This window comes from Oncorhynchus nerka, linkage group LG27, assembly GCF_034236695.1.
Source record: "Oncorhynchus nerka isolate Pitt River linkage group LG27, Oner_Uvic_2.0, whole genome shotgun sequence".
Classification (NCBI taxonomy): domain Eukaryota; kingdom Metazoa; phylum Chordata; class Actinopteri; order Salmoniformes; family Salmonidae; genus Oncorhynchus; species Oncorhynchus nerka.
The window spans coordinates 30,379,731-30,405,355 of NC_088422.1; the positions used below are offsets into that span (position 1 = coordinate 30,379,731).

Genomic DNA, 25,625 nt, shown 5'->3' on the forward strand with positions numbered 1-25,625 from the left:
AATAACACATCTTATCTATGTTACTCAACTAATTCTGATAATTCCACAACATTCCCCTCTCAAGGGACTCAGTCACTTCTGAAGAATCAGAATAGTAACATGGCACCTTACTAACAGTAGAGTATATAATACAATTAAAAAATCCATAATCAAAATTTAAAGATAAAGAATCAAATCCCTTCAATGTAAGTATTCACCCATCAGAAACTGAGTTTACAATGTTAATACCATAATACAGACTTGCACCTGTTTAAACATATAGAATAATACATTTGTTGAGTAAAAATAAAAAATAACAAAACATATAAATGCTCCCAAAATTACAAGATAACCCATGTCTAAACACAGGCATCATTACAACCTATAGGACAGTCATCCCTCTAAGTCCTCATGCTTAGAATTGGATTCCCCACTATCAGAGATATAGTCAGGAATAGGGAATGGGTCAGGGAAATCATTCATATACAGTGAACCCTCTATCTACACTGTCTAGTGAGAATATTTCACTGTGTTCACCTGATTGTTGTCCATCAATCTCAGATTCCTCATCTACACCTACTTCATTTGCAAGCAAGGGCATAGTAAGAACAACATCAACCACTTTATTAAACAATTTCTTCACACAAATGATAATTAGCAACAGAGAAATCAGTAATATTAGACCATAGATTAACCAGTGGAAAATGGTCGCAGCCCAAGCACCAAACACTGACTGAACCCATCCTAACGGATTCCAGTTGATGTCAGGCTGGTGTTCCCTTTCGAGAACACCCCTAAGCTCTTTCAAATGTTCCACTACAATAGTCAAATTGTCATCTCCCTGGGGTATAAATGTACAACAGTGATCTCCTATAATTTGACACACCCCTCCTTCACGTGCTAGCAACATGTCAAGTGCCACCCTATTTTGTGTTGCCATGAGTTGAGTGGCTTGTAATTCCGGTCTTATCATAGAAAACCCTGCAGTGGTCAAATTTACCAGGGATTCCAAATGATATCCTAGCCTATCCAACTCATGTGCATTCTCCGATGCCCCATACCAGGGGATTAAACCACGCCAGAACTTTTCCAATTTCGAGGATCGTCAAGAGTCACCAGGGACATTATTGTATTGCGAGATGTCCCTCTTAATTAGTCTTAACCTGCTTGGAATAGAGGAATTAGTTTTATGCATTACCACAAGGGAGATGTTTAGTTTACCAAAAACACAGCACCCTGTCCAATTTGTGGGTAGGTAGAGATAAGCTTTATCCCCACAAATCCAATAATGATCAGTAAATGTTGCCGAGCCAAATTGATGAGGAGAACGATTGTCAGTTTCAGCATCAATAATGGTGTGTCCCACCCTCAGTCTAACGGGGTATCCAGAGCTGCATGTTCCCTTCTTCTAGCTACATCCTATTGGGAAAACACTATAATTGACACATGTTGACATTCCCAGATAGGATTCATTTAATTGTGGTATGGAAATATTGCTTGGATTGTGACAATGACAGGTCCTAAATGGGGTTCGCCGGGGTTGGACTTGAATAGGTTCTGGTACACGGGATCTAGGTTCTAAGATTATTCTACTACACCAATGTGAACAATCAAATCCCCCCCGTAAATCTTTTGTTGATGACAAATTACCATTAATGCATTTATCCCTCAGTGTTCTACCTAGTGAAGGTTGACCCCATGTGTTCTCATTTGACAAGAGCGCCTCTAGTGCACATAGAGTGTCTTTAATGCTGACCTCTACTGAATACTGTAAGAATGGGGAGATCGCTGAATGTGGAAACAAGCTACATACATAACAGGAGGTATTTCCTAACATCAGTTCAGTCTTTACTGTATAGTTAAGCAGGGACCACCAAGTGTTTCCCTCGTGATTCCTACTGTGATGCTCATCCAGTGGATGCATCGACCTTCTTCTTCTTTCGATATGGGAGCGGCTATTGTTTGCTGGACTCTTGTCCTGAGCCTGCCGTTGGCTCGAGCTGGAGTGGCTGTTATTTAAGTCCCGCAGTGGGACTGAACGGTTATCAGTCGAGTCCGTACCATGTTGTCTTTCCAGGACCGGTTGTCCTTGAGTCACTGTCCATATGGCAACTGTAATGAGAATGCTCAAAACCAGAGCAAGAAACATGATGCGTAGAGTCTGGGCCTGATCCTCCCATCTAGTCGGTGACTTCAGGCGTCTCTGGTCCTCCATCCTCAGGGTCTGGTGGGCAGTATGGCACCTTCCTGCAGTGATTGGCGTGGATCCAAGTAGACCTCTCAGCTACGCGAACAGCAGTGGGGGTAATCAGCATCACCTGGTATGGTCCAGTCCACCTCTGCTGGTTCCAATGCTTTCGTCTCAGGTCTTTCACCACCACCCAGTCACCTGGTTGCAGTTTGTGCAGGATCCCCACCAGGGGCTGGGGTAGAGCCGCTTTCACCCTGGGGAAAATAGCCTTCAGAACATTGTTTAGAGCAGTACAATAACTTACCATGTCATCGTCACAGCCCATCAGTGTCAGCTTGTTCTGTGGGAGGGGAGAATTAATCATCCTCATTGGTCTACCTGTCAGAACCTCATGAGGAGCCAATCCAGTGGTTCTGTGGGGCCTCCCTCACATGTACATCAGCGCCAGGGGGATCACAGTGACCCAAGAAAGCCCCGTCTCTGCCATAAGCTTCACCATCTTAGATTTCAGCGTTTGATTAACGCGTTCAATTAAACCTCCGGATTGCGGCCTATAGCTACAATGGGTCCTGAGGTCTATCTGCAGACTCTCAGACAAGTTCTGTATCACCAGGTTTACAAAGTGGGAGCCATTGTCGCTGGTTAATTTAGATGGTAACCCCCACCTTGGGATGATCTCCCTAAGGAGATTCTTGGCTACTGTCATAGCAGTGGAATGTCGACATGGGAATGCCTCTACCCACTTGGAGAAGGCATCCACTATCACCAGACAATATTTGTAACCTTGACAAGGAGAGAGTTCAATAAAATCCATCATTATGTTTTCAAATGGTCCTTCGGGGGTCGGATGAGCCGACAGTGGCATGGGAATACCTCTTCCCATGTTGTTAGTCATACAAATCACACATTTTGCACAAAATTGTTCAGCAAACACAGAAAACCCAGGTGCAAACCAAAATGTATTTACAAAATCAACAACTCCCCCCTTTGACACATGATCTCTTCCATGTGACAACTTAACTAAGTAGGGGAAACATGAACGTGGTAAGACTGGTAGCCCAGCCGGGCCCAGCCAGAGTTTCTGCACCTGGTCATATGTACATAGTCGTTTCCACTTCCTCAACTCAACAGGACCTACAGAGGATTGTAAGTCAGAGATATCAGTGGGAGAGAAGAGGTTACTATCAGGAAGTAAAACCATCTGTAACACAGGGGCCTCCAATGAGACAGCTGCTGCCTTAGCTGCCAAGTCAGCCATAGCATTACCTTTGGAGACAGGGTCGGAAGAGTTAGCATGAGCAAGGCACTTACAAACAGCAATTTCAGAAGGGAGCTAAATAGCTTTTAGCAAGTTATCAACAAGTTTTGAATGAGAGATCGCCTTACCAGAGGAGGTCAGGAAGCCGCGCTGTTTCCACAGAGTACCAAAATCATGTACCACACCAAAGGCATATCTGCTATCTGTATAGATTGTAGCAGACTGGCCTTTAGCTAATATGCAAGCTCTAGTGAGTGCAAAGAGTTCTGCTGCTTGAGCAGAAAGGTGGGAGGGTAATTTAGCACTTTCCAGTGTGGTTGAGGCAGTAGTAACTGCATACGCAACCAATGGTTCTCCTTTCTCAGAACGCTGAGCAGAGCCATCTACAAACAGTTCCAAATGTGCATTTTGCAAAGGGACATCAGTTAAATCCGACCTTGGTTTAGAGACAAGCTCCAACAGTTCAGCACAGTCGTGTGGCTCTCCATCATCCTCGGTGGGCAACAAAGTAGCAGGATTTAACACAGTGCACCTCTTAGGGTCACATGACACATTGTCAGAAGAACATTCTGATAATGGAGCAGTCGAGCTGGTGTTAGATGGGCCGTCTTTGCCTGTGAAATAAGAGCATGTACAGCATGAGGAACGTGTTCAGTGAGTTCACACATGGCAACAATGTCTGCACAAGCCAACACAGCTTCAGTAGCAGCAGCCACAGCTCTCAAACAACAAACCAGACCTCTGGCCAGACTGTCCAGCTGTTTGGAATAATACCCAACTGGGCGCTGCTTTCCTCCATGTTCCTGTGTTAAAACAGATGACATAAAACCATTTTTCTCACAAACAAAAAGGTTAAAAGGTTTAGAATGGTCAGGGAGCCCCAAACAGGGAGAAGTAGTCATGAGTTGTTTCAGTTTGGTCAGAGCAGTCAGTCCCTCTGGTGTCCACTTAATTTTGTCACTCATAGCCATTTTGTGGCCATAAATAAGGTCAGCAAGCGGCTGCACCACCTCAGCATAGTCAGGTAACCACGCCCTACAATACCCTGCCATACCAGTCAATGACATCATGTGTCGTTTAGTAACCAGCTGTGGGACAGAGAGAATAGCCTGTATCCTCTCTTTACCCAGCTGCCTGCCATTGGGAGAGATGTCATGACCCAAATACCTCACTGCCTGTGAAACCAACTGTAACTTCTTCATTGAAACTTTGTGGCCATTCTCAGTGAGAAATATCAACAGAGCCCGAGTATCAGTTTCACAAGTTTCCACTGAGCTGGAGCACAACAACAAATAATCCACATACTGAATCAGAGTGCTGCCCTCAGGGGGTATAAAACCCTCCAGATTTTGTGCTAAAGCCGCTGAAAAAAATTGCGGAGGAATCCACATAACCCATTGGAACGACGGTCCCAGTAAAACGCTTTCCTAGAAACGTGAAAGCAAACCAGAACTGAGATTCTGGTGCCACTGGAATACTGAAAAATGCATTTGTCAAATCAATCACAGAGAACCACTCTGCTGTGGGTGGTACCGCCCCCAACAGTGTAGTAACATTAGGAACCACCGGGGCACGGGCAAAAACTGCATCGTTCACAGGCCTTAAGTCCTGGACAAATCTCCACTCACCTGAAGGTTTTCTAACAGGCAAGATAGGGGTGTTACAGGGTGATTCTGGACAGGGAATTAAAGCACCATTAGCTAACAAGGATGCATGAACAGGTGTAATACCTGCTATTGCCTCCCTACTGAGTGGATCCTGTGCTCTAGACGGGCGCCTAGTATCTTTAGGAGTGACTACCATCCCTTTATTCTCCCAAAATCATACTTGTCCCTTGCCCATAGGCATTCAGGGACCCCTCTCAGGAGGGGTGAGTCTTCACTCAACAACATGATATTGGTAGAAAAAGAAACCTGATCAACACCATGCACACCCCTCTCAGTTGGTGTTCCCCAACTGAGTGGGTAACAACTTGTCAGTGTGCTGGGTGAATAAGTTGACCCATCAGGGTGCATCTCCCAGTCTGTAGCATCAACCAAGCATTTCATCCAAATTCCAGTATCCACCCATTCTACTCTGTCTGATTTTGCCAGGGACACATTGTAGTGCGCTATCCTCAAACAGGTAGAGCTCTTTCTGTGCAGGGGTTAGATTAACCCCTAAAGCACAGAAATCACTGCTACAGTATATACCCTCACACTGCACTGACTCATTCTGTAATGTATCACACAGCCATTGTTTCTCATAATGGAGATCTCTTGTCAATGGTGAAAATGGGAGGTGCAATGTAAGCCTGCTTCAGACATGAAACTGCCCTCGTGGCCCCAATGGGTTTTGGCCATTGAGAAAACACGAGCAATATTGGGCACCTCATCATCAACATCCCATGCATAATACCAGTCACAACACACAGACATTAACATCAATTGCTCCCCCTCTTCCTCCTCTTCCTCATGAATAACAGTTAAACCGGTTCGGCCACATGTTATGTTGATGCCCAGTTTACACAGGAGGTCCCTGCCCATCAGATTGACAGGACAGTGGTCAGAGTAGAGAAATTGATGTTGACACTTCTCCTCACAAAAGGAGACAGGCAGAGGCATAGTTACCTGCTCTCTGAGTGGGAGGCCTGAAGCCCCTATAGTTTTGACTATTTCATTAGACATGGGAGGTTTTATCATAGCCTTGCAGTTAATGACAGACATAGCAGCCCCAGTATCAACAAGAAATATTAATGACTCACCATTGAAGCAAGCCTCCACTGTTGGCTCTACTCTCGGAAGGGTGTGACACTTTAAAAACAAATGCTCTTGTTGCTCTGAGGATTTTAGCACAACTGTCCCTGTCTTCTCATCATGTCAATACTCCTCCTGTCCCTGTCCCGGATTGTACAGGGTCGTCTGTGCCGGCGACCCCGTCTGCCAGGCTCCAGTTTGTCCTCTGCCTGGAGGGACTCCTTGTGGTCCCCACTGTTGCTGTTGCTGGACCCCGTGAGGTGGCCCGACCTGCCATTGCTTGGGAGGTGGCTGCCACGGCTGTTGTTGGAATGGGGCTGTCCATGCATGTGCTCCTTTTCCTCCTCTTCTTGCCCCCTCCTCTCGGGCCCCTCCTCTCGGTCCGCCCCTGTCTTTGTTCCTCTGTGGATTCGTTGGCTCAGAGCAGTCAGCAGCAAAATGACCCGGCTTCCCACAGTTGTAGCACCTGCGCACTCCACCCACTCGTCCTGTCCCTGCTGGGGCTGCTCCCTTGTAAAACGTCATCTGGGCAGCCTGTAGTTTCTGTGTCTTTACTTTTTCTTCGTTTATTTTTTCTTCCTTCTGTGTACTCTGTTGTCTCTCAGCATGCTTGCAGTGCTGTACCACCGTTGCTAATGGCTCAGTCTCCCAACTGATGCAGGTAGTCCTCACAGCTTTCTCCAGGCCCGGTGTCAGACCCCTCACTAGGGCGTCTTTCAGCAGATCCCCATATGCGTGTTCGTTTGGTCTGATACCGCTGTGTAGCCTGAAAGAGGTCTCAAGTCTCTTTCTGAAAGCCTCCAGGCCCTCATCTTTCTTCATAGTGCATTCTCTGATAGCAGTCCAGTCAGTCTTAGTTGGATACATCTCCACAATCCTGGCCAGCAGCGCCGTTATCTGGTCCTGATATGCGCCATTCTCAGCCCACAGGTAGTTGCAATCAAACTGTCCCTGTACATCCGCCCACCTGAGTCCCAGCAGCAGATGGTTTGTACTGACCCATTATAATACCCTCATCTCTGCTGAATATTTCACAGCGTCCTTACTTGGGTCTGGTAGGTCCTCTACAATGTCTTTGATTTCATCATGTCTCCACGTCCTCTGGACATACACAATGGGGTTCCATGCTGCGGCGGCAGCAGCATTAGCATCATCAGGTTGAGGCTGAGGGTTAGGACAGGCCATCAGAGGGTATTGATGATACATGTCTGATGCTGGGTCGTATTGGAAGGGGGTAGAGACACGCCTCTCCCTCCTGGTCCGTAGACGGTCCTTCAACGGGGGAGTCAACTGGGGTGCCCCTCCGTCCTCACTTTCCTCACTGGAGCTGAGTGGAGGAGCCTTGAGAAAATGATTGTTGATTTTTTTCCCCTTCTGGCGTGCTCCCCCCACTGCGCCTCCAGTGAGACTGGCCGGAGTCACTCCAGACCCTGTCAGGACTCCGTGCCAGACGATCAATCACCGTGGTGTTGGGAGAGACAGGGGGTGGGGTTGCAGGTTGTAGTGGTCTTGCATCCAGCGGATCAGCAGGAGGCGCCTGAGGAGGAGGGAGGTCCGGCAACACTGGGTAGAGAGTTTGAGGAGTAAAGTAGGGAGGGGGACAATCTCTGTCATCATCATCCTTCCTATTCCTTCTCACTGTTTCATCTTTCCCCTTCTTTTCTCCTTCCTCAGTCTGAACTACCATATTCTGACAGGGTTTTCCCCGAAATGTGTCCTGTCTTTTCTTCCGTTTGTCAGCTTCCCTTTCCCATTTCCTGAATTTCACCCAGTCAATTTGATCCTTTTTTCCTAGTTTACCTTCCTTCTCTACCAATCTCTGTCTTACCTCATCTAACAGCGTCACACTTAGTGTCCCTGTCAAATGAAAACCACCCTCTCTATGCCATAGAAGTACCTGTTCCAGAATATCCCTACCCCATTTATCTACCATAACCTTCAAGGCTCCAGTAGGAGGGTCCGGAATGCCTGGTTCTTTGCACTCGCGCGCGCCCATGGCTCCTTAGTCTCACACACACACACACACACACACACACACACACACACACACACACACACAATCTCACTCCCACTCTCTCTCACACACCCACACACACACACAGGGAGAGAAAAAAAAAATACAACAGGAATTCCTTAAGTACTTCACACAGAATTTGACTGATCACCCACACAGGATTGATCAGATGCTCACACAGAACTGGTCAGGTGTCCACACAGGACATCAGAACATAAAAAGGTAACCCACACAGAGTCTACCTACCGCGCCCACACAGAACGTTCCTACACAGTACTCACACAGAGTAACCCATGGCATATCTGGCTAGCACATTTAAAATAATTGGAATTCACCACCTCTGAGAGTCACTTAGACAATCACACAGATACACAGAATGAGGTTCTTCTTCCACTAGGGCTTCACCAAGCTCTAAGTCCTATCCAACTCAAACTTCAAATGTGGTTTGCTCATCTCACCTCTTTTTTTAATCTTTTTTTTTTACTATGTTCGGGATGTGGTATCCACTCGGCTCGCTGCCTCTCCGATCTTAGTTGGTCCATCTGCTCCGTTCTCGAAGTGTGGTCTCCCTGAGATCCTGATTTTGAGGGATCCCTTGTGCACAATTACCTAGGTCGTCAGGAGCGGTCACCGAGTGAAGATTCACATCCCATCCCCGTCGCCAAATGTCGTGGAAATTTCCTTAATTACCAACTGATGAGAGAGCAAATCACACACGAGTCAGAGGTATGCTTAATCTTCACCTTTAATAATAATTAAGCTTTTGCAATAGCATTTTGACTTTCAACATTTCAGTATCTCTAATGAAGAGTTGAGAGTGCCTTACACAATGGCAAATGGGATCCTTTATAGCAAAGATCCACCCCCTCCTAGACGACATGACAAAACACAGGTCTTAGGAACTTACACAGAGAGAAAAAACCTTACTTCAGAGAGAATATCCCCTAGTCAGACAGAGTGGGCTATAAATTATCGTTCAGTTTGGTCTCCTAAACAAAGCTCTTATCTCGTCCTTGGTACAAAATGGTACCAAGACATTACCCCCACCCTATGATCTATATCAAATTTTAATTTAGATAGAACCAATTCTAAATACAACCAATCAGAGGACAAACTCACAGAGAGGAGAGTGACCCTATAGGTCAACAAAGAGGGAGCATAGAATGATTCCAGACACTGTCACCCTTCTTTCCCCGATGAGAAAAGTAGGGAGTCACTGCCACACCGAAAAGATATGTTTACACATGATGACCCCTTGACATCTCCCCTCTCTGTGGCCCATGCAACTTAGTCCTGACATAGAACAGATAACTGCCAATGGCCACCACTATGGTACAACAAAATACATTCTTATGAGAAATAACTCATAAGCATATCATGAAAATAACACATCTTATCTATGTTACTCAACTAATTCTGATAATTCCACAACAATGTGACGACCAATACTGGGTCATGCATGTGACAGACCAATACCTCACGAAGCTTCTTCTCTCTAAGCTGAGACCTTGAAACTGAGATATCTTTTCTCTAAACAAGGCTCTGGGTGTTCTGCCAAATTGTAGATATTGATAATGAGGATTCGTTCAATCAGTCACTTGCAAGAACACAGAAATTGGCTTATAGAAAAGCACAAACAGAACGAAGAAATATGTTATTTGAAAAGCACAAACATAAACATTTCCATCACACCCATTACAGTGTTTTAGGTGTCAAGCTTATGGTCATGTTGCAGAAGTGTGCAGGAGGGAGATTCCTAGATATGAGAAGTGTGCAGGAGGGCATGAGAGAAAGGAATGTGTAATATCGGTGGAAACGTTGTGTGTGTTGACTGTAGGGGTAGCCATGGTGCTGGAGATCAGAAGTGTTCGTGAGAGAAAGGCAGGTTGAGGTGCCAAGGATCAGAGTAGTACAGAAGGTGTTGTATGCTGAGGCAGTGAAGAGAGTAGTAGAGGAAGATAGGTCAAGGGCGAGGAATCCTCAGAGGCTCCCTGTGAGTAGGCCGAGGCCAAAAGAGAGTGATAGGAATAACATGTGCTTCAGTAAGGTTGGTTACTTAGTGTTCATACCTTGGTTATTATCAACTGTATAGCAGGCATAGGATGTAAATCACTGAAAATAGATGTTGTGGTGACAGCTGCAAAGAAGTACTTGGTTGTACGAGATGTTATTGCAGAAGAGTTACAAGGTGTGTTGAACGATAATGTCCCGTCCTTCCCGGCTGCCAGCCTGGTATAGGATAAAATAGGGCCAAGTAGTAGTGAGGTTTTAATGGGTATAGGGTTAGTTGGTAGGGCAATTTCTTATTCACTTTTCCCATCCTTTTTTCCCTCTCCTTTCTGTGTCACAAAATGTTATGAATTCACACTCCCAAAACAGTAGGCTGATACACAGCCCACACAACAGGTGGTGGCATGCACCTCTAACATATGTTTGCGTACCGTCATAATACCGTAGAAGAAGAAGCAGAGGAAGGACTGTATGGAAATAGAGAGGGCGTGACCTGAGGTTACAGTTTCAGGTGAGAGCAACTGAAGGGAAGCAAAGGTTTTGTGCTGTTTCAGTCTGTCAGGACTCTTGGAAACAACTTTACCTTTGGAATATTGCTGAACAGAAAGGTAATTTGTATTATTTCATTGTTTGATTGTTGTCTTGAATACTGTCAAAATATTATGAATATCAGCTGATATAATCAAGAGTTACATTTTCAAATTCCTCACTCACTCAGCAACAGCCACTAAGTTGGAGAGGGGGATAATTAACACTTACGTAAAATACAGTTGGTTATATTGTAGAGTATATGTCCTCTTGTAGTATTTACTCCCCTAGGTTATCTATCCCCCTCAGAAAGAGCGCCCCTCAGAAAGAGTGAGCATATTTTATCGTTGTAGTTTCAGTACATGATAAAGACTACATATCTGTTAGCTGAGTAATGTTTCCTCCATAAAACTAGATTAAAATCACAATGAGGAAGTACACATTCAAACAATTCAGTTAATAATTGTAATCATATTTCTCTTGATGTGCCATACAGGTTTACCAATATGGTCACTATGCGAAAGTGCCTTACATGCTCAAGACTACAGTTGGCTGTGATGTTTGTGCTAACAGTTTATCTCAACACAGGTGAGTTGTCAAATAAATCAGGGTTTCCTAACCTAGTCTCCCCATGCTATCCATTATGTTGGGCCCTTCTGGCCCACACTGTACAAGACCACATTTTAGTTGAATTCATATCAAGGTTTTTCTGTCCATTTATCTTTGTCAGGGGATGTAAGATGTGCCTGTGCGACAGGCATTGACTGTACATTCCTACGCAACAGGTTTATTTCGCTCAATGTAAACAGCAGTTGGGGTGGAGCCCAGACAGTGTCCCAGGTCATAACAACGTCAGTTTCTGCTGCATTCAATAGCCAGTGTCTGTCCTACATGTTGGATATATCAAATGTATCAGAAATGCATTTACACTTCTGTGAACTGCTAATGCAGTTTCTCCCCATTTAGAAGTTGTCATTTTAGTCTGTCCCTGCCTGAGGGACTCCACATTCTTTGTAAGTGTCAATCCTGAATGTGTGTTTTTCTCTGAACCCTTAGATGTCATAGAGGGTATTCAGATAACATCCACAGGGCCTCAGACCATTCAGAAAGCCCAGGGGGAGACAGTCACGCTGGGGTGCACCTTCACCCCTGACCCCTCTGACATAGGAGAACTGGACATTGAGTGGTTGAACGTCCGTCCAGACATGACCCAGAAAGACCAGCTGGTGAGACTACAGAGCAGGGGACAGAGGGGATCCTTGATATGGATAACTTATGGGGAGGGTTTGGAGATGAAACATGCATTATCAAATTAATATGTTAGTCTTAACATCCACTCATATATTTTAGGTCAGACTAGTCTTGGAGATCTTATCCTCACTGTTTCAGTAAAAAAAAACGTGTTCTGAATATGTGTTATCAATACTTGTGTTTTTGTCATTGAACTGACTCTATCTCTTAGATCTTATCTTATTCAGGAGGCAAAAAAGTGCATTATGGAGACCCCAGCTTGTCTACCAGGATGGACTTCACAGGAGACCCCACACTGGGAGACGCATCCATCTCCATCTCTGCAGTGAAAGCCTCAGACACAGCCACCTACCAGTGCAAAGTCAAGAAAGTGCCGGGTGTCGACATGCGAAAAGTCACTCTGGTAGTGATGGGTGAGGAAGGCCGCCTCTCCCAGACTGGTTTCTGTTTTACCAGTTTCATCATTCCACTGTCCTGTGTGCCGTTTTAAAATTTGCTCTCTCACCGAGATGGAATGTTAACACCCTGTTAACGCCTTGTTATCTCCGATACTTCCATCCAGCAGCCACACCTCTTTCCTTTGTTCCTATCAATATACCAAATTTCCTCTGGTGGAAATACACTTAGAAGAAATCAACAAGTTTACACATTGGCCCATTTTTGCATTTGGTTGCAAAAATGCATATGTACAGTACAGGGGCGCAACTTTGGGTTTAGAAGCGGGGGGAACATAATTATATACATTTTTCTGTCCAGTGTCCTAAAGCACACCGTTGCTTTGTTTTGTATCACATTCCAATGATAAAACTGAGGGGGGAGGGGGGGCAAAAATGCAATGTCCCCAGTGAAAGTTGCGCCCCTAGTACGGTACATCAAAGGAAATCTTTACAAAGACACTGTTTTACCTCTATTCTCTTGCACCAGTTCCACCATCAATGCCTAAGTGCTGGGTTGAAGGTAGCGAGGAGAAGGGGAGCGATGTCACCCTCCGATGCAAGTCCTCCGTGGGATCCATCCCCATCAACTATGTCTGGACCAGAGAGAGTGGAGGGGCCATCCCGCCCACAGCAACACAAAGTAGGAACCAAGAACTAAAGCATCTAGATAAGACATGGCACACATAACCATAGATCTACTGTACATGTTGATATACTGCGGTAAGGTGTGGCTTGTAGCTGGCAGTGATTGTCTTTGTGTTTTTTTTTTAGACTCTCAGACTGGAGAGCTGATGATAAGAAATCACTCAGAGAGCTACATGGGAAACTATCTTTGTGTGGTGTCGAATCCTGTTAGCAAAGTGCAGTGTAAATGCACCCTGCACGCATACAACCGTAAGTTTAAAACCACAAATATCTTTAAGCCTGTTAATTGGGAGAAAGAAAGTGAGAACGGTGCATATGTGTGGACCTATTCCTTGGAACCTGTCTGAATATCAGGACCTTTTTAGCTTCCAACAAGGCAGGGACCATAGTGGGTGCTGTGATTGGTGGCCTGCTACTGTTGCTCCTCCTCCTGCTTCTCATCTGGCTTCTGATCTGCTGCTGCCACAAGCGTCGCTATGAGAAGGAGGTTGCCCATGAAATCAGGTATGAAATATCACATTCCATACATTCCAAGAATTACAGGCTGCAGCAGACAAACTGGAAAATGAATTTAACTTCTACCTTTCTGTGTTCTCCTCTGTGGCCTGGCACTACCCCTGCCCACCAGGGAGGATGCCCCTGCCCCAGAGAGTCGCCCCGCCAGCAGGAACTCCAGCTTCCGCTCGGTCCTAGGCTACCGCTCCCACCCAGGGGTGGTCTACAGCTCAGTAAGAAAGGGCCAGTCCAAGAGGTCAGAATCAGGCCACAGCAGCATCTACACAGACAGGAGCAAAGGCACGCCCGCCCCCAGCAGGCAGCAGGCCCCTCCTCTGTTGAAATATGACAGCAGTTATGGCTACCCTGTGTAACAATGATTTGGGTCGGGATAAGAAACCTCATCACATTTTTGAAATGTCAGTTTAGGACATTTTACCAAACTTCAGTATAAACAGCTATCACATGCAGGCATAGACCGCCACAGTTGAGATGTCATAATACCCATAAAACCTAGCAGTCAAACAGAGAAATGGTTCCGATTGTTTTCCTCCATTTTTCCCATAGGGGATTTTAGAAACACTTAAAATAAGGTCTGTGTTTTGTGTAGGCTTACCCTGGCATGACGTTTTGATAAGCATTTAAATTTGTCTCGGACAAGGTGACTTTTATCAAAATATTTGGCTCTATTTTCTCTGTTTGAAAATGCTAATTTGCATCAAAGTAGACATTATGCAAGACTACAAATCAGTGCAAGCTCCTGACACCTTTGCTAACAGGTAATGTGTCAATTTTAAAACTTGCACAAGACAGTTCACAGAATTGTCAGTATAAAGGAGTTTAGCAATTTTTTTCAATTCTACATTTAGCTAACATGTAGATAGTTAATCGAGAGATTCTTACCTTTGCCTCGATTCGGCAGTTTTGTCCAGATCATCATGGTATTTGTAGTTCTTTATGATAGCCACATACAGGCAAATATATTGATAAAAGTCACCTTGTCCAAGAGATATTTACACGGTTATCAAAATGTCACGCCAGGGTAAACCTACACGAAACACAGCTCTTATTTTATTTTAAGTGTTTCTAAAATCCCCTATGGAAACAATGGAGGAAAAACGATTGGAACCATTTCCCTGTTTGACCGCTAGGTTTTATGGGTATTGAGATTCATACTGTGGTACTCTATTAAAGGATATGTTTTATGTATAATCTCGTTCCCAGCCAGAGCATGTGAGGGAGTTGAGCGGTTGGAAATCCAGACAGGGAGCCTAAGAAGGAACGAAAATGAATTATTTAGGCTAAATCATTTCAAGGCTATAGTCTACAAAAAATACATAGTGAAGCATTTGCGAGTGCGACACAATAGGCTGGTAGGGACATAAAGAGCAACCTTTTGTTGTATTAAATCATTGTAGTTTATTAATTGCATATATAGGCTGTGATTTACTTAGAATTAAATACAAAATACACCAAAAAATGACCTATTAGTGCCTTTGAATTTTTTTAAATACAAGTTTGGCCAGTCTGTGGCTTCAGGCTCATGCATAGTGCCTGGAGAGACGGCCAGCAACGGAGAATACCCTCCCCACACGTGCAGAGCCCCAGGGGATGCTAAACACCCCTTTGACCACTCTTGCTGGGCAATAGGTAGGCCTGAATGTTTTTAGGCTAAATAACCCAATCAAAACAGAAAGCTGCTTGAATGTGTGAATATGCCAGGCCTATTGGGCCAAAATCAATTATGGCCTGTTGTATAGATAATAGAACAAAAATACACTTAAGGTTTAAGAGATCAGATTTTTTGTACCTGTGTGTTTCATCAGTTTCTTTTTGAAAATATTAAGCGAACTCCATGATAGTAGCTATAGTTAGCAGCACACAAGTAGACTGCAAATGCATGCTGGGCCGGGCATGCCCTGAGCTTGTGGAGTGAGTGGTACTGGCCTGAGCTCGTGAAGTGAGAGCGAAATTGGAGCCTGAGCAGAGCCCTACGCTCCAGCCTTTGGGAATCACGCTCCAGTCGAATTGGGAACGCTCTGCTCACAAACTCTGTTCCCAGCCACTTCCACCCGAAGTTTAGCCTGGGGACTATTGGTGCAATAGTGCAATGGATAATATTTGAGTCACGTGTAGCTAAATTCAGGATTTTGCAAATGAGAAAAAAAAGTTATATTTAAAGTGTATGTATGCAGTGAGTGTCAGATGTATGTGAGTGTCAGATGTATTTAAAAAAAATCTATGTATGTTTTAATTTGACCAGGAGACAAGTAACTAAAATGTTTGTCATCCTTTCTATAATTTCCCAATAAAGCACTTTTTTTTACTAATTTAACAAATGTGATTAATCTGTGTCACCAACTGAAAAAAGCAAATGACCCCACCCTCAACACGCCAAGCCAAATTCACGAGGGAACTAATTTTGACTAGTGATGCTGCAGATTTGATTGACAGACTTTCGTTGGAAATCTTTTTTTATGATGAGATGGAATAACATCGTGTGCCAGTCAGATATGTGAATATGATATTGATTTTGGTAGAAAACAAGAGTATGAAGCAGACTGGCTTCAGAAGTAGACAGCTCAGGGGAGAAAATCTGGCAGAAAGTCTATGATGAAAGAATTTTTTCAATCTATGTAGAAGTAGTGTGGAATGTCTACAATGATTTGATTTGGCTGCAAGGATCTCTGGGTTTTTGCTTTCTCTTTTTGGTATGTGCATTATCATACTACAGACCGGGTGTCAAACTCATTCCACGGAGGGCCGCATGTCTGCGGATTTTCACTCCTTCCTTGTATTTGATTGATTAATTAAGTTGACAAATTAGTAAGGAACTCCAATCACCTGATTGTCTAGGTCTTAATTGAAAGGAAACCCCATAAACCAGCAGACACTAGGCCCACCATGGAAGGAGTTTGACATCCCTGCCATAGAGCATAATACTGGATCTACTGCCGGGTTCAAAACAACTGGAAACTCTGAAAATATGAGGTCAAATCATGACGTCAGTGATCTTCAGGTCAGAAAATCGGAGCTCTTGAAAGAGGCCCCGAGTTGGATTGACCATTGAAATCGATTTTTCTCAAGTTGGTTTGAATGCACTGAAGTCGGATGTCGAAGATTTCCAAGTTCTGAGTGCCCAGTAGTTTTGAACGCAGCATTAGTATAGCAGGGGTGTCAAACTCATTCCGTGGAAGGCCTAGTGTCTGCAGGTTTTTGTTTTTCCTTTCAATTACGCCGGAAACAACCAATTGTGACCTTAATTAGTGACCTTAGTCATCAATCAAGGACAAGGAAAGAGCGAAAACCCGCAGACATTTGGCACTGTGGAATGAGTTTGACACCTGTAACTTAGACTCCTCTTTCTATACTGAACAAAAATATAAACACAACATGTACAGTGTTTCATTAGCTGAAATTTAAAAAATTCAGACGCACAAAAGCTTATTTCTCTCAAATTTTGTGCACACATTTGTTGACATCCCTGTTGGTGGGCATTTCTTCTTTGCCAAGATAATCCATCCACCTGACAAGTGTGGCATATCAAGAAGCTGATTAATCAGCATGATCATTACACGGGTGCACATTGAGCTGGGGAGAATAAAAAAAACTCCTGATTTGCTGGGCCTGGCTCCCCAGTGGGTGGGCCCGTGCCCACCCAGGCCCACCCATGGCTGCGCCCCTGCCCAGTCATGTGAAATCCATAGATTAGGGCCTAATTTATTTATTTCAATTGACGGCTTTCCTTATATAAACAGTAACCCGGTAAAATCGTTGAAATTGTTGCATGTTGCGTTTATATTTTTATTCAGTATAGATTCAAGCCTGCCACAAATAAATAAGCATGTTTTCATTGTGCTCTTGCCAAGCAGAAGGCTTTATTGCTTTACAAGGTTGACCCTGTAAAGCAGAGCTGTTCAATGTCGATCTTGAAGGGCCAAAACACTTCTGGTTTTCATCCTCTCCTTCTAATCAGGGACTGATTCAAACAAGAGACACCAGGTGAGTGGAATTAACTACCAGGTACTGAAGCATTTTGGCTCTCCAGGACCAGAATTGAACAGCCCTGCTATAAAGTGATGAATTAACACAGAATTTGAAGGTGAGCCAAAGGCAGGTTGCCCCCTTTATGACACGTAAATTGACCTTGTGGGACAATGTGTAAATCTGTGGCCATAGCTCCAGGAACTACATTTGCATGGACATTGGACCTCCTGCCTGAGAGGTTTTGTTCAGTATCTGTGGTTTGGCAAACCTGTCATGCTGCAGTACTTCTCGTACAGTAATTCCACCGGATATACACACATCTTCACCCCAGGCCCATGCAAATACCCTGCCACCACTGCCTTTTGCCATCCCCACCATGCAAATACTGTTGTGAATAGAGTTTGATGCTTCTCTATAAATTCCAATCAGGCTACTCTGAAATCAAAGGGTCTGTGCCTCAACTTGCGATGCCGTTCTCAGTCAACATCTTCAGGCAACTTCTAAAAGCCATCCTTTGACCTTTTTTCAAAAATATATTTTCATCTTCAATGCCAAGATTTTAAATCAGACAACCTATTTCAAGTTGTACTAAAATATCCAAGAAAAAACATCAGACGCAAAGGGATCTTTTTCTGAGGTAAAGCTACATCCAAAATAGCCACACTCAACATGGTGTAATTGCTTACCTTACCCTTGTGGACTTTAAAATGTTTTCCAATTAATTTTCTATTTGTACATTTCTTCTACAGAGAACAGAAAGCTCCTGGCTATGTGTTGGTCTGATTCAAATGAAGAATACCCTTGACTGTCTGTGTTAAGTGAAGAATTTGAAAGTAAATGTCATATTAAAAAAGCTTGCAAAATATGGTATTGAAACATTCGAGCACTACCTCCCCCTCAACCTCAAACACACCTTAAAACACCTCAAATTAGCTGGTGGACGTTGTTTAAAGAACCAACAGCACCATGCAAGGAGCTAATAAGGTGACTATCTGGGTCATAACTGGCCTGATGGCCGTCCTCACCATGTTCTTCAACCTGTTCATCTTCCTGATGAGCCTGAAGAGCTATAAGCAGAACAAACACTGGACCCCCTGTGAGACCATCATCACAGCCCTGTCCTTGGCCAATGGAGCTCACCAGCTGCTCTGCTATCTCTGGATGACCATGACCGAAATAGACAAAGACTGCCGACTGGAAGAGCTGTTCTACTCCTTAATGATATTGACAGTGTTCAGCCTCAAGTTCACTATCATGTGGACCACCTCCTTCCTGACCTTCTACTACAGCACCAAGCTAGTGATCGAGCCCATCCACTGCTACACCAAGATCCAGGAGGCCATCCTGAAGCACGTCACCACTGTGGTCCTGGTCATCCCTATGTGTGGTCTCAGCACGTGTCTGCCCATGCTGACTGTCCTCGTCCCTGAGAACAATACATCGGAAAACAAGGACTGCGGTTCCATCATGCCTAATGGCACCCCTGGCATGATCTATAACACTGTTTATCTAGTCCTCTCTAATATCCTACCGGGAGTTCTGATGGTAAAGTGTTGCATATCCATCTCTGTTCACCTGGGCATCCATCTCCAGCACATGAAGGCCAGTACCAATGGTTCCCACGCACCCAAGCTGGGCTCTGAGATGCGGGTGATACGCATGACCCTCGCCCTGGTGGTTGTTTTCCTCTGTTTCATGGTGGTTGATCTATATGCGTACTATCAGGTGACGGTGAAGAAAGAGAATGCTATTCTGCTCTCTTTTCTCTTCACCTCCATCTATACCACTTTCAGTGCCTTGGTTCTTATCTACGGTAAGAAGACATTCTGGAAGGTTCTCCTCCACTCTTACAATGTCGGCCTGGATGAGTTTCCCTGTCTGTCCTGCCTAAAGGTGCCAGAGACCAAATGCAAACCCAGCTCTGCTCACACAGTCAAACACTGAGTCAGACCAGGGTAGCCACAATGGCCTTGGGTACATTAATTTAACATGTTGCGGTGAGCATTCTGGCACAAAAATGGTCACCGTGCATCACCCAGGTGGGTGACCCACATTGGTGGTGATGAGGTGAGTTTCCCCCTGCTATGTAAAGCATTTTGAGTATCTCTGTTAGAAGAAAAGCACTATATATATGTTTGGATAGTATGGATTTAGAGTCATCTTATTGTCTGACCACTTAACTTCATCATTAGGTTCAATGTGTGGCTTGTTTTTCCAGGCATAAACCTATATTAGATATATAAAATAACATGTGAATAAATATTATAGTATTTTAGCTAACAGCCCTGTCTCTGTTGTTTAATGTTCTTCTCAGTATAATTAAGAATATTTTTCAATGTGGTGTAGTTATTAATTCATGAATAACCTATGTCTTTTGCCATTACAGATATTGATTAAAGATTTACAGTCCATATTAATATCATGGCTACTCATTATAGGGCTTTGCCATAGCCTACAATAAATGCCTCTATTTCGCCTTTGTTTCTCTCATCTCAATAGCTAATATCCAGTGTCAGTTCCTATCTTTTTCAGTTGAGAGCATAGCGAATGGGATTCTTATGGTTCTGTATATTCCTTTGACATCTATACCAAGGTCATTACTAGATAACAACCAAACAAGACACTCTACCAATCAAACTGCATTTGGAAAGGGTGGTTAATATTTGCTGAAAATCTGTACGATGTGATGTATAGTGGTTGCATACACATTCTGTATAACCTCTGCTCACAAACCATCTAGAATATTAAGGGAAATATGCAGGGGTGGAAAGCATACTGAAATATCCTACTCCAGTAGAAGTACTGTTACTTTAAATACATTTTACTCAAGTAGATTTAAAATTACTGGTGTAAAAAAAACTACTCAAGTAAAGGTAAAAAAAGTAGCAAAAAAGTACTCGAGTGAAAGTAATTGAGTTACTATTTTATATAAAAACCTTAATAATTAGCTACCTTCGCTAAGGTTACTTGAAAGTTGTTACACATGATCTTTGCCATGCATTAAATTGAAAAGGAAGAGAGGAAATTAATGTACAGAAGGAATTTATGAGTTGCTACAAGGTAAAAAATGAAGGATTTGTAAAAAATAATATACTATTAACATTTGAAAATACATGAAACATTCTAAGCAATTAAAATGTATTGATAAATACAAAACCAATACAAAATAAAGTACATAAACAATGAAGTTGCCAGACTTCAATATACTCCATAAATAAACATGTCCAATCCTTCACCTATTCAATCCCTCATTCACCCCTCTGATACTTGTTACTTGTCCAGAGGACCGTCCGACATTCACTGACTCACCCACACACTCTTTCCCTCACTCACTCACTCACTCATCAGGGGTGGAAGAGTACTGAAATATCCTATTCAAGTAGAAGTACTGTTACTTTAATGAAATTTTACTCAAGTAGAAGTAAAATTACGTACTTTGAAAACAAGAGTAGTTATAATTAGTTACTTTTCACCTCTTAAAATATGTGAAAACCATCTGTCCTATTTCGGCAACACTGACAATAAATACCCCACCGCTACATTCCCTCTAGCACCATCTAGTGAAGTCTAATACGGAGATACACAGGGGCATTTATTATCAGACAGCTGCACTCAAGTCTACTTATGTCTGTCAATGGCATGTGGTCAGGAATGTTGTTTATGTCCAAGAAGATATGGGTAAATGTTGACGGTAAAAACCAAGCCCAGCTAAACTCGTCCATGGATGAGCACACATCACAGGGCAGCCTGGAAACATCCCTACAGTAGTCTGTGGCCATGTGACGAAGGGACTGCAGGGAGAGTGATATCCTGTCCCCCAGTATCTGACAGGAAGGAACAGGCCATTAGCAAACTAGATTAACATGACCAGTAGCTAAATATCACACAGGCCCTACTGCAATAAACGACACTAAACTACGCAATAAACCTCTCTCCCCAGCCCAGCCCACACTACTATACAGAAACAAACTGCTTTCACGTATGGGGAACATTATTGTGTTTTACTTAAGTCCACTTCAACATAATGCTACGTAAAAAAATAAATGTTCTTCTCAATATAGAACATACAAATAAAGCATGAATATAACTGAAACAGAATCATATGTATAACATGAATAACCGATGGTATCACAATGAAATTACTGACAGACATAAATTCTCTCACTATTTATGGAAAGAAAATTAGGCTTTGTGTGACAGAATGAAAACTATCTCACTGTCAAACAATCTCAGCAGCCACATTATCATCGCAATTATCACAATTATTGATCAAAGAAGCTATAATGATGTCCCGTCTAGTGCCTATTATGTCCTTGATAAGAGATATAAGGGATGATAAAGGCAATAGATGAGTAAAGGATAATGATTCTAAGAACTTCTGCTGGCAGTTTAGAGGCTGAGAGTTTAGCCTTCTGTAACAATACTTCATTTCAACGGAACATTTTACCTCATCAGCATACATATTATAACAAACAAAAGTCACCAAACAAATAACATTTATTCAATTATTTATTTCTGTTATGGTCGGCTTTACAAGTTTTATTGGTCAAAAATGTATATTACATTTCTTCATGCTAGTATAGCTATAAATCTCTTTACCAAATATCTGTTCTGATCATTGTTAGAAAAACTCATACAAAAAGGTTAGTTCCCTTCGAAAATAAAAGACTCATTCTTGCACTATATAAATCAAACCTGTAATTTCTGAAATACATCACATGCATGGATGAGCAATTCAGCAGACAACGGGAGCACTGCATAAAAAAATAAGACTGAATTTAAAAAAAGTATAGAATGTATATATTTGGACCTGGTAATGGTTTTCACCACCTACATCCGACTAGTGGAGGAATATGCTGCTCCAGTGTGGCATTCAGGGCTAACCAAGGGACACCATTGAGAGGGACCAGAGAAGAGCAGTACAGATCATCATGGGCAGACTACACCTCCTACTCCGATACATGCACCAATCTGGACCTACAATCACTCTACACACGCAAGGAGTCTCTCAAGATCCTTCGCAATCCGATCCGTACCACCATATGCTCTAAACGATCATCTGTTAGTGTACACCTGACCCACTCCACAACTTAACTGATCCACTGCAGGACTGAGTGTTTCCGTTGCAGCGCCATCCCAGCCATTGTTCGCCTGCTTAACAGTTGTTGGTGAACATTATTTGTACATTTCTCATTGGCTACATCTGTTTTTTTATTGTGTTTTAGTTAGTATTGACAATTCTTATTTTCAAATGTAAGTTGTACTCACAATTCAGCATGTTGCTGCCATTTGTACAATGTTCTGTTGAAAACTGTACAAAAAAACATTCTCTCTCTACCATAAATGAGAACTTGCTTCAACAAAATAGATTAAGCTGATTTGTATAGAAAGCAAGAGGTCAAGATATAAAGTAGTTTGTTCTTTAAAAAAAATATATACAATAAAATCAAATTTACATTAATTCAATCCAGTGCATGTCTCTAAAAAATGTGTAAATAAGCATTTCCCTGTTGTTTACAAAGCATGTGACAAATTACATTTGATTTGATTTAATGCATAGCTACACAGTATTATGAGTCAGTCAAGGTTATTCAATTTGACTTTATCTTAGACAAATACTACTGATTCAATGATTTGGGGAAAATGCCATTTTGATTACAATCTCAGTTCCTTCAAAAAGGACTACTATGCATGTACTATGTGCTATGACCATGACGGGGCAAAGAGAACCAAAACGTCAAGGGGTGGCATTTACTGTCATTTTAGGTCAGTGCTGATGCAACCATAGATGTAAACTATATAATCAACAACAGAATCCAAGCCTGTGCGTGCTGAAACCAGTTGTGAATCACATACCACACATTCCCTGCCTTTGATCAGTAATAGTGATTCTAATTAAAAGGTTTTCACCTAGCTATATCACATAATAAAACATTAAAATGCAGTCATTGCCTCTGCTTTTTTGTGAAGAATGCACCGGAATTTATTAACAGTTCAGTGTGATTCTAACACATAATGACAAAAGATAAAATTGAAGCTTTGATCATTCCCTTACCTAGCAGTGATATAAAATATATACAACAACATTTCAAAGTCCCTTGGGAAATGTGTTTCGGTCACCGTTATTACTACTTTTTCAGAAATACAGTTGAAGTCAGAAGTTTACATACACCTTGGCCAAATGCATTTAAACTCAGTTTTTCACAATTCCTGACAATTAATCCTAGTAAAAGATTCCCTGTCTTAGGTCAGTTAGGATCACCACTTTGTTATAAGAATGTGAAATGTCAGAATAATAATAGAGAGAATGATTTATTTCAGCTTTTATTTCTTTCATCACATTCCCAGTGGGTCAGAAGTTCACATATACTCAATTAGTATTTGGTAGCATTTCCTTTAAATTGTTTAACATGGGTCAAACGTTTCGGGTAGCCTTCCACAAGCTTCCCACAATACGTTGGGTGAATTTTGGCCCATTCCTCCTGACAGAGCTGGTGTAACTGAGTCAGGTTTGTAGGCCTCCTTGCTCGCACCTGCTTTTTCAGTTCTGCCCACAAATGTTATTGGGATTGAGGTCAGGGCTTTGTGATGGCCACTCCAATACCTTGACTTTGTTGTCCTTATGCCATTTTGCCACAACTTTGGAAGTATGCTTGGGGTCATTGTCCATTTGGAAGACCCATTTGCGACCAACCTTTAACTTCCTGACTTAAGATGTCTTGAGATGTTGCTTCAATATAGCCACATCATTTTCCTACCACATGATGCCGTCTATTTTGTGAAGTGTACCAGTCTCTTCTGCAGCAAAGCACCCCCACAACATGATGCTGCCACCCCAGTGCTTCACGGTTGGGATGGTGTTCTTTGGCTTGCAAGCCTCCCCCTTTTCCCTCCAAACATAACGATGGCCATTATGGCCAAACAGTTCTATTTTTGTTTCATCAGACCAGAGGACATTTCTCCAAAAAGTACGATCTTTGTCCCCATGTGCAGTTGCAAACCGTAATCTGGCTTTTTTATGGCGGTTTTGGAGCAGTGGCTTCTTCCTTGCTGAGCGGCGTTTCAGGTTATGTCGATATAGGACTCGTTTTACTGTGGATATAGATACTTTTGTACCTGTTTCCTCCAGCATCTTCACAATGTCCTTTGCTGTTGTTCTATGATTGATTTGCACTTTTCGCACCAAAGTACGTTCATCTCTAGGAGACAGAACGCGTCTCCTTCCTGAGCGATATGACGGCTGCGTGGTCCCATGGTGTTTATACTTGCGTACCATTGTTTGTACAGATGAACGTGGTACCTTCAGGTGTTTGGAAATTGTTCCCATGGATGAACCAGACTTGTGGAGGTTTATAATTATTTTCTGAGGTCTTGGCTGATTTCTTTTGATTTTTCCATGATGTCAAGCAAAGAGGCACAGTTTGAAGGTAGGCCTTGAAATACATTCACAGGTAGACCTCCAATTGATTCAAATGATGTCAATTAGCCTATCATAATAGATGCCAATTAGCCATGGCATAATTTTCTGGAATTTCCCAAGCTGTTTAAAGGCACAGTCAACGTAGTGCATGTATTCTTCTGACCCACTGGAATTGTGATACAGTGAATTATAAGTGAAATAATCTGTCTGTAAACAATTTTTGGAAAAATGACTTGTGCAGTGCACAAAGTAGATGTCCTAACCGACTTGCCAAAACTATAGTTTATTAACAAGAAATTTGGGGAGTGGTTGAAAAACGAGTTTTAATGACTTAACTGTATGCTTGTTTCTTAGATATTCACAGGGCACATACACCACAAGAACCAGTTGGTTGGTTCTTACTTGTCGTAAGAATCAGCAATATAAATTGTTGACATGTAATTCTGAAGTACATAACAGGTACTGGTCCTGTAATAGTTATGTAACAATAAAGTGCTACAGTACCACAAAATAAACCAAGCCATCCCAGGCAGCAGGTGGAGGATCCTCACTGAGGACTGTGCTCGTAGGAGCCGGGGAACATAGACTTCCTGGTCTTAGGAGGAGGTGGAGGGGGCTTGCTTTCAATTTTCTGAGGCAGAGGAGGAAGGAACTATGGAGAGACCAGAGTAAAAA

The 25,625-nt window shown here is 42.8% G+C and overlaps 3 protein-coding genes and 1 pseudogene across 4 annotated transcripts in view; 2 read left to right on the forward strand and 2 right to left on the reverse strand.

Moving 5' to 3' along the window:
• Positions 1-2,159: 2,159 nt before the first annotated feature.
• LOC135565107 (uncharacterized) lies at positions 2,160-4,064 on the reverse strand (annotated as a pseudogene).
• Positions 4,065-10,688: 6,624 nt separating this feature from the next.
• On the forward strand, positions 10,689-15,873 carry LOC115111564 (coxsackievirus and adenovirus receptor homolog). The gene is made up of 8 exons (XM_029637722.2): positions 10,689-10,795; positions 11,212-11,303; positions 11,772-11,941; positions 12,178-12,379; positions 12,891-13,043; positions 13,175-13,297; positions 13,414-13,552; positions 13,677-15,873. The coding sequence occupies exons 2-8, from the start codon at positions 11,222-11,224 to the stop codon at positions 13,915-13,917; spliced, it is 1,110 nt and encodes a 369-aa protein (XP_029493582.1). The 5' UTR covers positions 10,689-10,795; positions 11,212-11,221; the 3' UTR covers positions 13,918-15,873.
• Positions 15,874-18,155: 2,282 nt separating this feature from the next.
• LOC115111031 (uncharacterized) lies at positions 18,156-19,865 on the forward strand. The gene has a single exon (XM_029636914.2). It carries the CDS (start codon positions 18,497-18,499, stop codon positions 19,472-19,474), a length of 978 nt encoding a protein of 325 aa, XP_029492774.1. The 5' UTR covers positions 18,156-18,496; the 3' UTR covers positions 19,475-19,865.
• Positions 19,866-22,021: 2,156 nt separating this feature from the next.
• The window catches only part of LOC115111565 (dedicator of cytokinesis protein 5-like), a 53,422-nt gene continuing 49,818 nt past the window's right edge, over positions 22,022-25,625 (reverse strand). For both annotated transcript variants that reach the window (XM_029637724.2, XM_029637723.2), the window contains exon 51: positions 22,022-25,602. In XM_029637724.2, coding sequence (XP_029493584.2) covers positions 25,498-25,602 — 105 coding nt within the window. In that variant the 3' untranslated portion in view covers positions 22,022-25,497. The remainder of the gene's footprint in view (positions 25,603-25,625) is intronic.

Coding starts and splice junctions, on each gene's coding strand:
- LOC115111564 (XM_029637722.2), top strand. CDS start 11,222: ATGGTCACTATGCGAAAGTGCCTTACATGCTCAAGACTACAGTTGGCT. Junction 11,942..12,177: donor TGACCCAGAAAGACCAGCTG/GTGAGACTACAG, acceptor TCTATCTCTTAG/ATCTTATCTTATTCAGGAGG. Junction 13,553..13,676: donor GAGGTTGCCCATGAAATCAG/GTATGAAATATC, acceptor CCTGCCCACCAG/GGAGGATGCCCCTGCCCCAG.
- LOC115111031 (XM_029636914.2), top strand. CDS start 18,497: ATGCAAGGAGCTAATAAGGTGACTATCTGGGTCATAACTGGCCTGATG.